A 12979-nucleotide genomic window follows, 5' to 3' on the forward strand; every position below is an offset into this window, starting at 1 on the left:
TTGTATCTCGGCCAAATATTGTCCTATCCTAACAAACCATACATCAATGGAAAGATTATTTATAAATCTCAATTTCATAAAATTGACCCTTATGACTGGTTTTGTGCTCCAGGGTTACATATTAGGTCATGTAGTCTGACTACTTTTTAGAATACTTTTTTTAATCAAACTTGTTTAAACTTACCATTAGATGTACCATATTGATATAAAAAGCAAAGAGAATTTTTTTTGGTATAAACGTCATAAAATGCATTAAACATGACATTACACCGGGGTTTCCCAAACTGGGCTGAACTGCAGAGGGTTTGTGAGTTGATAAAAAAACGAACAATTAATTAAATCATAAAAATGTAAAATAAAAATAAACTGAAAAACACTTGAAGACTAAACAGAGAAATATTTGATTTGTTTACCTGCGTGTCAATGCGACCGTTAACCGACATCAGAGAACTGTAAACATGCAAATTGTTAAATTATTCCAATATTAACTTCCTCAGAGATATTTCAAGTAAATATTTTATTTTAAGAGGTTTGGTTGAAAAAAAAAAAAACCCGTATGGGAATCCCTGCATTACATGAACAAACATTAATAAACATGAAAAACGTAATGACATTACACACCCAGAGCAAATATTTTTGTCCAGACTTCAACAGTTACTGAAGGTCGCTGGATATGATGCCTACATAGTGCTCCCCAGCACTAGACTAGTCTTAAAAGTTAGTCATCTCATTTTGTTCTTTAAGACTGGTCAAAAATGTTTTAATTCGGTTGCATAAAAACGTAGATTAGTCTAAGCTGAATCCAAAATATAAGACTGATTACCCCTTGGTTAAGTGCTAGATAGTCAAACTGGTTCTAAGACACTGTCTTAACATAGAGGCTAAATTTATGCAACTGGCCCCTGATTACATAATCCAGATTACATGTAATCCGTTACTGCATCTTTCTCAAGAGTGTCAGACTTCTGAAGCGCTTTACCTCAGTGCAGTTCCACCCAACGGCTCGTCCCTTTATGTCCACTAGCGGGCGGCGCATGAGTTCTCGACCGCCTTGCAGGAGCAACAGAGAAGGCAGCTGCTTGCAGAGCGGCGAGGGGTTTACCTTATACCTGTAACGAGATGAGAGCATAGGACTGCAAAGTTAAATGCAACTAGTAAGGCAAGTGCTAAAAGGAAGACACTAGGCAAATAGACTCACCTCTCGGCAGCTGCTGCATATTGTCCAATGTCCACTTTTCCAAATTTGAGGCCTAAGCAGTCATACCTAGTGAACATAAAGTCATTAACCTCGTGAAGACGTGCGAGAGTGCAAGTGTGTGTGACTTACTTGAGTGACAGGTCAGCAAAAATAGGAGCAAATGTCTGACACTCTGGAGACCAGTTGGCATAAAACTCAACAATCCATGTCACACGACCGTCCCTCTGCAGCTCTTCCTGACAATACGCAGAAAAACATGCACAATGATTAGTTTAGGATAAGATAAGAGGATAAAGGTCTCAGTTTCTGACATAATAAGACAATATTTAATTTTTGTATATTATAGAGTAAGATATAAGATTTGGATGATGACTTTTCTATTAATATAATACGCTATAAGAATAAACCATTTTTGAAAAATTTGGAATGGACAAAAATGATAACAAATTACATGGTCTTAAATAAGAAATTGTTCAATTGGAAAAGAAAGAAAACATCTTAAAGGAACAGTGCACCCAAAAATAAACATGAAAATGTACTCATCCCCAGTTCATCCGAGATGTGTTTGTTTCTTGTAGAAATGTAGCATTGCATCAGTGTCTCAGCAATGGATGCTCTGCAGTGAATGGGTGCCGTCAGAATGAGAGTCTGATTAAAACATCACAATAATCCACAGCACTCCAGTCCATCAGTTAACATCTAGAGAAGACAAAAGCTAGAACAAATCCATCACTTTTTAACTTTAAACCATTGCTTCTGACAAAAATACATTGTTTTTATCAGCTCTCATTCTGACGGCACCCATTCACTGCAGAGCATCCGTTTCTGAGACACTGATGCAATGCTACATTTCTCCAAACCTGATGACGAAAAAAACTCATCTGCATCTTGGCTGACCTGTGGATGTGAACTATTCCTTTAATGCTTTACTCACATCTATAGTTGAGTCACTGAAGTATTTGATGAACTCGGGGCCCATGTAGATTGGTGGCTTACATGTGATAAGGAACACTGTATAGAGAAGGCACGGTAGTTCGCAGTTCGGAATCACAGTTTTTGCTCTTGATTATTTTTGCAATCATGTTTTCACGCTTCCCATCATTTATTTACCCACACACAGCATGAGGTAGAGAAGGCCGAGTCTCAGATCCACTCGAAAAAACAGCACCACGTTCGCCACCTTACTGAAGAGAAATATATTCCCTATGTGCTGCTCCAGTGTTACTGAGAGAGAGAGAGAGATCACTCCTCAGTTAAAGAAAGCACCATGCATCAATGCAGATATTATTCATGAATAGCTTGTGTGATTGTGTGTGTAATCTGATGAATGTAATCACATTTAACGCATGTAAACGTACTGGCTCTGCGGTTCTTCATCATGACAATAGCACTGAGAAACATTAAAATCTCCACCTCCCTCTACACAGAGCAATTACACGTGTTATTCAAATATATAAACACGTTTGAAAATGTGTGCAAACATATAATTGCATATATATATATATACACACAGTAAAAACAGTAATATTGCAAAATATTATTACAATTTAAAACAGCTGTTTTCTATGTGAATATCTGTTAAACTGAAATTTATTTCTGTGATCAAAGCTGTATTTTTCAGCAGTCTTCAGTGTCACATGATCTTCAGAAATCATTATAATATGCTGATTTGCTGCTCAAGAAACATCTCTGATTATTATCAATGTTGAAAACAGAAATCGTGATACACATACCATTCAAAGGTTTGGGGTAAAAAAAAATAAAAATAGAAGAAATTAGTACTTTTATTCATTCAATTGATCAAAAAAAAGTTTGAAAAAAGTGAGATTTATAATATTACAAAAAATCAACTAACTTTTTATTCATCAAAGAATCCTGAAAAAAAAAATGCATCACACAAATATTAAGAAGCAAAAGCTCTTTTTCACATTAAGAACCGGTATTAATTGAGCATCAATAATAACTGAGCAGCAGATCATCATTAGAATGATTTCTGAAGATCACGCGACTCTGAAGACTGGAGTAATGATGCTGAAAATACAGAGTAATAAATTACATTTTAACATATTCACAGCTGTTTTAAATCGTAATAACATTTCACAATTTTTACTGCATTTTTAATTAAACAAATGCATAAATAAAATCAAATGTACTGTTCTTACATACATATTTAAACTATATAACTATGACACTATTTTATAAAATACACTTAGAGACTGTGTTAAAGAGACAGTACACACAGAATGCATGCATGCATGCAAGTGCAAAGTGTTACAATAAAGCAACAGTAAACTATCATGTCAGCTTAGCAAGTGCACATCAGCACAGACCCAGTCAAAGGCGCAGGAGTTGCTGTCCTCTCTCTGAGACGGTAAATACTCGCAGAGTCCGGGACAGCTGCGCACGATGGGGAACGCCACGGTCATCAGCAGTGACAGCGAGTAATAGGGTCGATAAAACCATTTATAAACCTTTGGAAGGCAGTATAGAGTGGAAACCAGTCCTCTGATTAAACTCATTGCTGCAGACGCATGACAGACTCATGCATGTGCTGAAGTAAAGCGAGGAGAGAGCAGAAATAGATCACTGAACAGCTGAGAGTGGTAACGTGAGCCTTCAGGCCATAGAAACGCGTTTCGAGGAAACGATTTGAAACCGGCGGCTGCTCGCTTGCCGTAGTGTGACGCGTTTGCGCTCGGCGGGGACTTTTGTAAACAAACATCTACAGCGCGATGGAGGAGTCGCAGTGAATCTGTTTCGGCTGAAACTAATGTGGATAAAGTGGAGAATGTTTCGTCTCAAGCATCGGCTCGTCGGAGTGATTCGGTTAAGGCATCGCAATCCAAACCGAGACTCAAACTCTTCAATAAAGTGATGGAGAAGAGTCTGCAGTGGCTGCTGGACAACGCCAGGTATAAAACACAGAACCTTTGGAAGGCAGTATAGAGTGGAAACCAGTCCTCTAATTAAACTCATTGCTGCAGACGCATGACAGACTCCCATGTGCTGAAGTAAAGTGAGGAGAGAGCAGAAATAGATCACTGAACAGCTGAGAGTGGTAACGTGAACCTTCAGGCCATAGAAACGCGTTTCGAGGAAACGATTTGAAACCGGCGGCTGCTCGCTTGCCGTAGTGTGATGCGTTTGACCTCGGCTGGGACTTTTGTAAACAAACATCTACTGCGCGATGGAGGAGTCGCAGTGAATCTGTTTCGGCTGAAACTAATGTGGATAAAGTGGAGAATGTTTCGTCTCAAGCATCGGCTCGTCGGAGTGATTCGGTTAAGGCATCGCAATCCAAACCGAGACTCAAACTCTTCAATAAAGTGATGGAGAAGAGTCTGCAGTGGCTGCTGGACAACGCCAGGTATAAAACACAGCTCATTCGCGTTCAAACAGATGCTGTTGTTGCCTCTTACGAAGTTAGTTCCGCTCTGTGTGTCAGTTTCGACAGGTTTTCCCACTATTTCCAGCCCCTGTCAAAGCAGAAGCCTCAGCTGACCGAAGCCATGCACAAACAGTTCATCAGCCAGCTGCAGACTTTAGTTCAGGTAATAACATCTGCTAGTGATGCTTCGTGAAGCTTCGAATCCTTTGCGAGTCATTTGTGTCCGAGTCAGTGATTCGGATCGCGCGTCGGTCAAACCGCTAAAGTCACGTGATCAGATCGTGGTTTTTTGTTTTGTTTTTTTGGTTACATTTTATTTGACGTATTTGTGTAATAAAAAGGCAGAGTTGCATTACTCTCTTATTGTCCTAAAAAAAACAAGCCCTATAATTTAATCAAATATATAATACATATACACTGCTGTTCAACAGTTTGGGATCAGTAAGATTTTTAATGTGTTTTAAAGTCTCTTCTGTTCATCAGGGCTGCATTTATTTGACCAAAAATACAAAAAATTACTGGTTTTCTATTTTAATGTACTTTAAAATGTAATTTATGTCTGTGATCAAAGCTGAATTTTTTTTTAGTTTATTTACAGAAGTATCTTGTGCTCACTAGGGCTGCATTTATTTAATTAAAAATACAGTATAAATTGTAAAATATTATTACAATTTAAAACAGCTGTTTTCTATGTGAATATCTGTTAAACTGTAATTTATTCCTGTGATCAAATCTGAATTTTCAGCATCATTACTGCAGTCTTCAGTGTCACACGATCTTCAGAAATCATTCTAATATTCTGATTTATTATCAATGTTGAAAACAGTTTTGCTGCTTAATATTTTTTTGGAACCTGTGATACTTTTTTTCAGGATTTTTTTAGGATTATTACATTTTCTCATTTCTTCTTGCATTCTTATTACTGTAATGCAAAAAAAGGTGTAGCCTAATGAAAATGGTAAAGTTCAAGTTTATTCGTAGGCCTCATGGTATTATTACATTTATGCATTTGCCAGGTGCTTTTACCCAAAGTGACTGTATTCAAGGTTTATCAGTTCATGCATTTCCCAGGAATCGAACCCATGACAGTGGCGTTGCTAGCGCCATGGAATCAAATTTATTTTTCTTTCCTTTGGGAAAATGTGGTCCAGAGTTGGCTGTCATCTCACAAATTACATGCGGGTAATATGACGGATTGATCTGTGTAACATTCAGCTATGCATTTGTGCTTTAGTAGTGATGATGTTTTGTGGTGTGGTGTGTGTGTTTAGAAAGAAATCTCCACTGTGATCGAGGAGGGAGACCTGCAGGTGAAGTTTGAAGAGTTGGACAGACTGCAGGAGCTTGCTAAAGACACACCACAAGCTGCATGGTGAGATGATAACCTGACTCCACAGCGTATTGTCTTTTATAATGAAAAAATAAAATAAAACGAAAAACACAAGCAATGGCCAAAATATTTTCAATCAATGCTATAGGCAGTTATTCTGCTTTGAAATGTGCGTTCCGTGTCGGAATGTCTGTTTTTGTTTTGGTCTGCGTGACTCCGCCCACTGCCAGTTTACCCAATAGTATTTCAACACTCCGGGTTGCCAGTTGCTGGAAAACTCAGCGTATTGCGGCCATGGAAGCCAGCAAACGAACTGAGTCAGAGATCGCAGATTCAACCCGACCTAAAAAGTCTCGGCATCCATCTAAACCGCTCTATGACCAGAGGCATATTAAAATGCGGATAAATTAACTCATCAACTTGGCGCTCATTCTGTTGCGTGTCTACAATCTGGCAACCCACATGAGCATCAAGTACTCTGAGGAGGAGGAAGAGGGGGCGGGGCAAGCATCTCTATTTAATATTTTAAATTTGGACTGCAGTAGCTGTCAGTATTACATACTGCACCTTTAAATCTCTAAACACTACTATCGCACTTATTTTCACATTAACATTTTTAGTAGAGTCCTGTATATGTACTGTGTCTCGATGCTGTCGTTGAGGCTCATGCTGTATATTGCAGGCGTCCAAGTGGCGCTCCAGAGCAGGATGTGTGCAGTGGTTTAGTGTCGTATTATAAGAAGCAGGAGGAGTACATGCGGATTCAGCTGAAGAAGCTCCAGAAGGAGAACGCTGGTCTTGCTCAGAAGGTGCAGGCCGGCCGAGAGAACATCGCTCACACACAGCAGCACATCGCCGCAGGAGTGGAAGAATGGCGGGTACGAGCAAAAAATCATTTCACTGATACACTCACACATTTTCATTGCCATAGCTTTGCCTCTTCTTGTCCATCTGCAGGCATCACTTGAAGATCTGGAAGCTTTCGTCTCGACTCTTTCCCCATCTGAACACTTTGGGTCTCTCTAACATCCACGGTCATTTTTTGGATTTAGTGAACAGTGATTAAAGTTCCGTCGCTGTTTCCGTCAGTTCATAAAGACTTGCTTCATTCCTGAATGAATCAGCATTCGAACGAATCAATTGAATGAATGATTCAGTGATAAAATCAGTGACTTGCCGCCACCTACTGGCGGATTTAGTTTCATTTTTAGCTTATAATTTAAGTTATTTGAATCATATTTCTGTATTCAAAATTGTATATTTAAAACATTAATCGCCACATGAATTTATGAATTTAATTGCACTCATGCCACCTCTGAGCCTCATTAAACGTCTGAAAATTTACCTACAAGCCACTTTTCAGAAGAACACAAAAGTGGCTTGTAGGTACATTTTCAGAGGGGGCATGAGTGCAATTAAATTCATAAATTCATGTTGAGGTTAATGTTTTTAATATACAATTTTGAATGCAGAAATATGATTTAAATAACTGAAATTATATGCTAAAAATTAAACTAAATCCGCCAGTAGATGGCGGGCGGCAAGTCACTGATTTTATCACTGAATCATTCATTCAATTGATTCGTTCGAACGGCTGATTCATTCAGGAATGAAGCAAGTCTTTATGAACTGACGGAAATCCGTCGTAGCGACGGAACACTTTAATCCCAGAGTGAAGCCTGAATATAATTTTATTGTGCATCTGCAAGGTTTATTTTGATTTTCATTAATGTGTACTCTATTCATTAAACGTCTTATGCACTTATGCACAGTGTTGTTTCATTGTGTCTCTATAAAGAATAAATAAATTAAAAAAAAACATCACAATGGAATCAATGCAATGGAAGAAATAAATAAATGAAAAATCTCCATGGCAACTAGAATTTCTAAAAGTATCATAGTAACTACAGTTAAGTTTCTAAATATATAAATATGGTATCTCCTGCATTATATGAAGCCTTCGTAATCTTGCAGTTTTTTCATTGTATTATTGATTAAAGTGTTAACAGTTGTATTATTGTATTTAATATATTGGTGGAAACAATATTCACCATGGTAAATATTGTGGTTATTACAATAAATACACTAATAAAATTAAAGTAATTCAAGTTTATTAAATTGTAGCCTGTTTATTAACAGAAACTGGCTGTAAAATAAGTTTTTTTGTTAAAAAAGCCAAGTGACATTTCAGTGTAGGTATGTCAAGTTCCTGGTTTTAATCCAGAGTACAAGCATATGACAGATTTGGCATTTTAATAGTAAAATTAGTTAAATATAACAATTTATTATAAATAATTGGAGGTGTGCTGTGAATCACTAGAGGGTGTTGACAATCACTGCATTATCAAGTAGAGTGCGCTTATCATCGTGTCATTACGGTAATGTTGATAATGTCATGTAGCAGACCAGGGTTGCCAGGTCCGCGGTTTTCCCGCGGAATTGGGCTACTTTAACCCTGTTTTTTTTTTACAGTCTATGCTTTAACGCTGTTTCCGCGGGTTGAAGCGACTCAAATAACGTGATATTTAGCCCCTGGGATGCAAATTTAGTCAGGGGAACCCTACCAAAAACGCGTGTTTTACGTGTACAGTATTTTACCCTCCTCCCCCTGGAACGCGATTGGGCGGGTTTTTTTGTGAAAACCTGGCAACCCTGTAGCAGAGACGCTTGAACACAATGCGCCTGTAACCGGCAGCCGATCTGATCTTTTTATGTGTACGTTTTATATAATTGTATATGCATGATTTCGTTTCAGAAGTTATGACGGAAATATATTCAACTTTGTTCGGACAAAATGACACTCAGCCACCCACGGGGCCAGCAGCTTTGGGGTTCGGCCCCGGAAAACCTCCGCCGCCAATGCCGCCAAACCAAGCGCCGGTGGCGGCTCAGATTCCAGGACAGCTCGGGGATGAGGGGCCTACGCTGCGAAAACCCGGTGCTATGAACGAACCTTTCTATTTACTACGAGAACTGCCCGGTAAATACGTCAGTAGTGCTTAAGAATACAGTACGGCGTGTGTGTGATTTGTAATACTGGTATGTAATTTGTTAAACTGCATCCGGATGAGCTTTTGTGTTTGTTTTGATTCAGTCGGAAGCGACCTGACGGGAAACACGAACCTCATCACGCACTACAGTCTGGAACACGCGTTTAATAAATTCTGCGGCAAGAAAGTGAAGGAGAAACTGAGCAACTTTTTACCAGAGCTACCAGGTGAAGTAAATATGAGTGTGGCAGAACTAGTGTGTTTGTTTACATAATATATGTGTGTGTACTGTGTATATGTATAAATACACAAACATTATATAGTGTTTGCTCATCTGGAAGTAAATATGAGTGTGGCAGAACTAGTGTGTTTGTTTACATAATGTATGTGTGTGTACTGTGTATATGTATAAATACACAAACATTATATAGTGTTTGCTCATCTGCAATACATCTATAGGACGTTTCCTATCAGATGTCAAATAGACGTTTAGAAGAGGTCTATATGATTTAGATTGAATGTAAAACTGACATCTTAAAGACGTCTATCAGATGTCTGTACACAGCATCTTTAACAGACCTCTTGCAGACGTACCTGTGCGATGTTAGTATCATAGTAAGTTGTGTTTTCTCTCTTGCAGGTATGATAGACTGTCCAGGGATTCAGGATGGCAGTTCTCTGCGCTCTCTCATAGAAAAGCCTCCGGTTTGTGGAAACTCTTTCAGTCCGCTGACGGGAGCTCTACTCACTGGATTTCGATTGCACACTGGCCCGGTAAACCTAGACCAACATACTGTCTAAAACAGCGGTTTTCAATCCTGGTGCTGGGGACCTCCCATGCATGTCTCCCTTATTTAACACACCTGATTCAGATCATCAGTTCTTTAGGAGAGACTCCATGAACTGAACTGAATGTGTCAGATAAGAGAGACTAGGCAAAACGTGCAGAGCGGTGGTGGGTCCCCAGGACCAGGATAGAAGCCCACTGGTCTAAAACATTTAAAACATGATCTTAGAACCTCGTGTTTATAGTGTTGGTGTGTGTTGTAGCTTCCAGAGCAATACAGACTGATGCCCTGATTCAGATCATCAGTTCGTTAGGAGAGACTCCATGAACTGAACTGAATGTGTCAGATAAGGGAGACTAGGCAAAACGTGCAGAGCGGTGGTGGGTCCCCAGGACCAGGATAGAAGCCCACTGGTCTAAAACATTTAAAACATGATCTTAGAACCTCGTGTTTATAGTGTTGGTGTGTGTTGTAGCTTCCAGAGCAATACAGACTGATGCACATACAGCCGCCAAAGAAAAAGAGCAAAAACAAATACCGACATCACCGACCTCAGGATCCTCTGCCACCAGGTGACACACAAACCTGATGTATTTCACATGCACGCAAACGCATACGGGCATTAACTAACTCGTCTGTGCTTCCCGTGCAGAGACCCCCTCAGATTCTGACCCCAAGAAGAAGAAGAAAAAGAGGGATGATGATCCTGATCGCAAGAAGAAAAAGAAAGACAAGAAGAAGAAAAAGGTGAGCGACTCACAGGGCACGATTACAACAGTCCAGCGGTCCAAATTACTTGAACAAGACTATTATAGGCTATTATATTATAAAAGCAGCCAATAATGATGTGAAACGTGGAAGTTGTACGTGTCTAAAGAATATAAAGTGAATTGACTAGTCTTCATCAGCTCAGCTTTTTACGTAAACAATGAGAAAGCATATAAACAATCCTGTTTGCAGATGCCTTTGTGTTCTGTGCATGATTTTAAAACATCTGGTTTCACTGTACTGCTTTTTCTCTTAGAATCGACACAGTCCTGATCATCCTGGTCTCACTGGATCTCAACCCAACAGCCTGAGATAGAACCTGTGTCTGTGTGTGTGTGTGAGTGTGAGTGTCTGTGAGAGTGTGTGTGTCTGTGAGTGTGTGTGTGGGAGAGTGCGTGTGTGTGTGGGAGAGTGTGTGAGTGTGTGAGAGTGCGAGTGCGTGTGAGTGTGTGTGTGTGGGAGTGCGTGTGTGTGTGAGTGTGAGTGTGAGCGTGTGTGAGAGTGCGTGTGTGTGTGAGAGTGTGTGAGTGCATGGAAGAATGTTGAACAGTGTTAGAGACCCTGATATGGACCAGTGTGTTTGATGTTTACAAAGACTGATTGTTGAAGATTTCTGCCTTTTTTTTTCTGGTTGTAAAGAAAACCTGAATGAATAAACTTTATTCTTTACACATGCTTCAATTGAACTTTTTCCACAGCAACAGAGCAACTATAACAAATGATATATTGTACATGACTGGAGAATGAGCACAAGCAAAATGTGAATCATCTTTAATGACTGCATTAAAGTCATTATTTCCAAAGGTTTATTATTTCCAAACAACTAGTTTACCCAGTATGGGGCTCTGGTCAGATTTTGGTAAAGCCGCATGCATGGAAAAGTACTAAATTCTTAAAAAATCACACATTGATATAGACAAAATAATTCGTTCCGTTTATGCTCCGCTATAACATCAACTAGAAGTGAGTGGAATCTAATAAAACGTCTTTTAAAATCCTTATCTAGTCTGGAGAGGGCAGTGTTGAACAAAGACTATCAGACATTGTTTTTTTAGTGTAGTGTTAAATAACATTGCTCTATTAAAAAAACTAAAAAACATTTCCTGTTAAGTTCCTGAAGTGTCTGGAAATATGCAAAACTGTTTCTGAGATCACGCTCTCGGGGAAAAAAGGTACACAATCTGTTGCTGGGTTTGTCTTTTCAAAAGGTACAGCTTTGTACTGTATTTATCCCTAAAGGTACACATCAGTACCTAAAAGGTGCACTTTAGTAGCTTCTGAAAGGGTACCGTCCCAGTGACAGCTGTTGTACCTTTTTCTGAGAAAAAAAAAGGAGATGCATCTAGACGAGAGCGGGGTGATTTGAGCCTGTGGGCAAGTTGAGCCACCCCTTGTTTCTAGACAACCTTAGAGAAAATCGGTGATGTGGCCACAAATATATGAGGATTTTTCCATTTTACTCACCCGGTGATGGAGAGAGGCCTGTGGAATAATTGGTAAAAAACTGTTCAAAGTGATTTTTTTTAATGTTCAAGAACTCATGCTTCTTGTGTCTGAACAATTACAGACAAATCTGAAAAAATACCACACGTGTTTGTGCTTCAGGAGGCTATAATATGAGGCTATACTGTTAGATCTAATCTGCTGGATGATGCAAGCTTGTTCAAATGTTAGGGGTCTGTGGCCTTGTTTATAAAAATTGGCCATTGAAGTTTTATGAAATTATATTTCCCTGCAATATTTATAAGTGGGATGTTGAGTACTATTAGCCCAGTTCTGTAAGATCAATTGCAGTTTATTTATTTTTTGCATTATTATTTTTTATTATTATTATTAGGCCTATTATTATTCAATTTTAACCTTATTTTGTTCTGAAAATTTAAATAATTTAAAAAATGCCTTCAAAGTTGTGAACTGTATCTTTAAATAAAACTTTTCAGAAGTCATCCATCCATCCATTCTATCCTCCAAAGCTCTCTGTGCTTGTTAAAGCTGCGGGGAGCTGGATTCTTAACCCAGCGTCTTGAGCCGCAGGTGAGGAAACTCCCGGCACGGATGCTCAGTCCATCACAAGCCTCAGTCATTTTTACTGAATCTCTCTTCTTTTGAGATAGCAATGTTCAGTTTTACTTCAGCACAATCAATGGCACAGTTTAACTCCATGTGGCTCAACTTACCCCTGAATGGGGGCAAGTTGAGCCAAGAGACCACATTTATTTTGGAAAGGCATATCTTGCGGTTTATTTTAGATCCAAAGTGATTATTCCCAAGGATGCACCACATCCTGAAATGTATGTACATATTTAAGTTGGACCCGTTACCGTCATGCGCTCACTTTAAACACACCGCAAGTAAAAACACAGCACGCGCGGTTAGAGCAGAATAACAGCGTTCGAGTTTCGAGGGTCTGGAATCTCTACATTTCATGAATGAGTGAAGCTTTGAATACAGCTCTGAGGCTTTTTTTTCTAGTGGATGATTTATTACAGTCTTTGTCATTATTTCTGACAGAAAACA

The 12979-nt window shown here is 39.0% G+C and overlaps 3 protein-coding genes across 3 annotated transcripts in view; 2 read left to right on the top strand and 1 right to left on the bottom strand.

Moving 5' to 3' along the window:
- Positions 1 to 3784, bottom strand: part of tmx2a (thioredoxin-related transmembrane protein 2a) — a 4823-nt gene extending 1039 nt beyond the window's left edge. The window contains exons 1-7 of the mRNA XM_016549417.1: positions 3529 to 3784; positions 2557 to 2617; positions 2309 to 2422; positions 2133 to 2209; positions 1328 to 1434; positions 1199 to 1264; positions 980 to 1109 (exon numbers count right to left, since the gene is read on the bottom strand). Of these exons, the coding sequence (XP_016404903.1) occupies positions 980 to 1109; positions 1199 to 1264; positions 1328 to 1434; positions 2133 to 2209; positions 2309 to 2422; positions 2557 to 2617; positions 3529 to 3717 (744 nt within the window). The 5' untranslated portion in view covers positions 3718 to 3784. The remainder of the gene's footprint in view (positions 1 to 979; positions 1110 to 1198; positions 1265 to 1327; positions 1435 to 2132; positions 2210 to 2308; positions 2423 to 2556; positions 2618 to 3528) is intronic.
- On the top strand, positions 3741 to 6305 carry pmf1 (polyamine modulated factor 1). Its single transcript, XM_016549425.1, has 4 exons — positions 3741 to 3746; positions 3878 to 4110; positions 4644 to 4749; positions 5858 to 6305. Exons 1-4 carry the CDS (start codon positions 3741 to 3743, stop codon positions 5960 to 5962), a joined length of 450 nt encoding a protein of 149 aa, XP_016404911.1. The 3' UTR covers positions 5963 to 6305.
- Positions 6306 to 8541: 2236 nt separating this feature from the next.
- med19a (mediator complex subunit 19a) lies at positions 8542 to 10855 on the top strand. Its single transcript, XM_016549419.1, has 6 exons — positions 8542 to 8896; positions 9011 to 9133; positions 9547 to 9680; positions 10170 to 10266; positions 10347 to 10441; positions 10719 to 10855. The coding sequence occupies exons 1-6, from the start codon at positions 8653 to 8655 to the stop codon at positions 10776 to 10778; spliced, it is 753 nt and encodes a 250-aa protein (XP_016404905.1). The 5' UTR covers positions 8542 to 8652; the 3' UTR covers positions 10779 to 10855.
- The last annotated feature ends 2124 nt before the right edge of the window (positions 10856 to 12979 follow it).

This window comes from Sinocyclocheilus rhinocerous, unplaced genomic scaffold (assembly GCF_001515625.1).
Source record: "Sinocyclocheilus rhinocerous isolate Xijiao unplaced genomic scaffold, SAMN03320098_v1.1 scaffold1696, whole genome shotgun sequence".
Lineage (NCBI taxonomy): Eukaryota > Metazoa > Chordata > Actinopteri > Cypriniformes > Cyprinidae > Sinocyclocheilus > Sinocyclocheilus rhinocerous.

Coding starts and splice junctions, on each gene's coding strand:
- med19a (XM_016549419.1), top strand. CDS start 8,653: ATGCATGATTTCGTTTCAGAAGTTATGACGGAAATATATTCAACTTTG. Junction 9,681..10,169: donor TTCGATTGCACACTGGCCCG/GTAAACCTAGAC, acceptor TGTGTGTTGTAG/CTTCCAGAGCAATACAGACT. Junction 10,267..10,346: donor TCAGGATCCTCTGCCACCAG/GTGACACACAAA, acceptor CTTCCCGTGCAG/AGACCCCCTCAGATTCTGAC.
- pmf1 (XM_016549425.1), top strand. Junction 4,111..4,643: donor TGGCTGCTGGACAACGCCAG/GTATAAAACACA, acceptor TCTGTGTGTCAG/TTTCGACAGGTTTTCCCACT. Junction 4,750..5,857: donor AGCTGCAGACTTTAGTTCAG/GTAATAACATCT, acceptor GTGTGTGTTTAG/AAAGAAATCTCCACTGTGAT.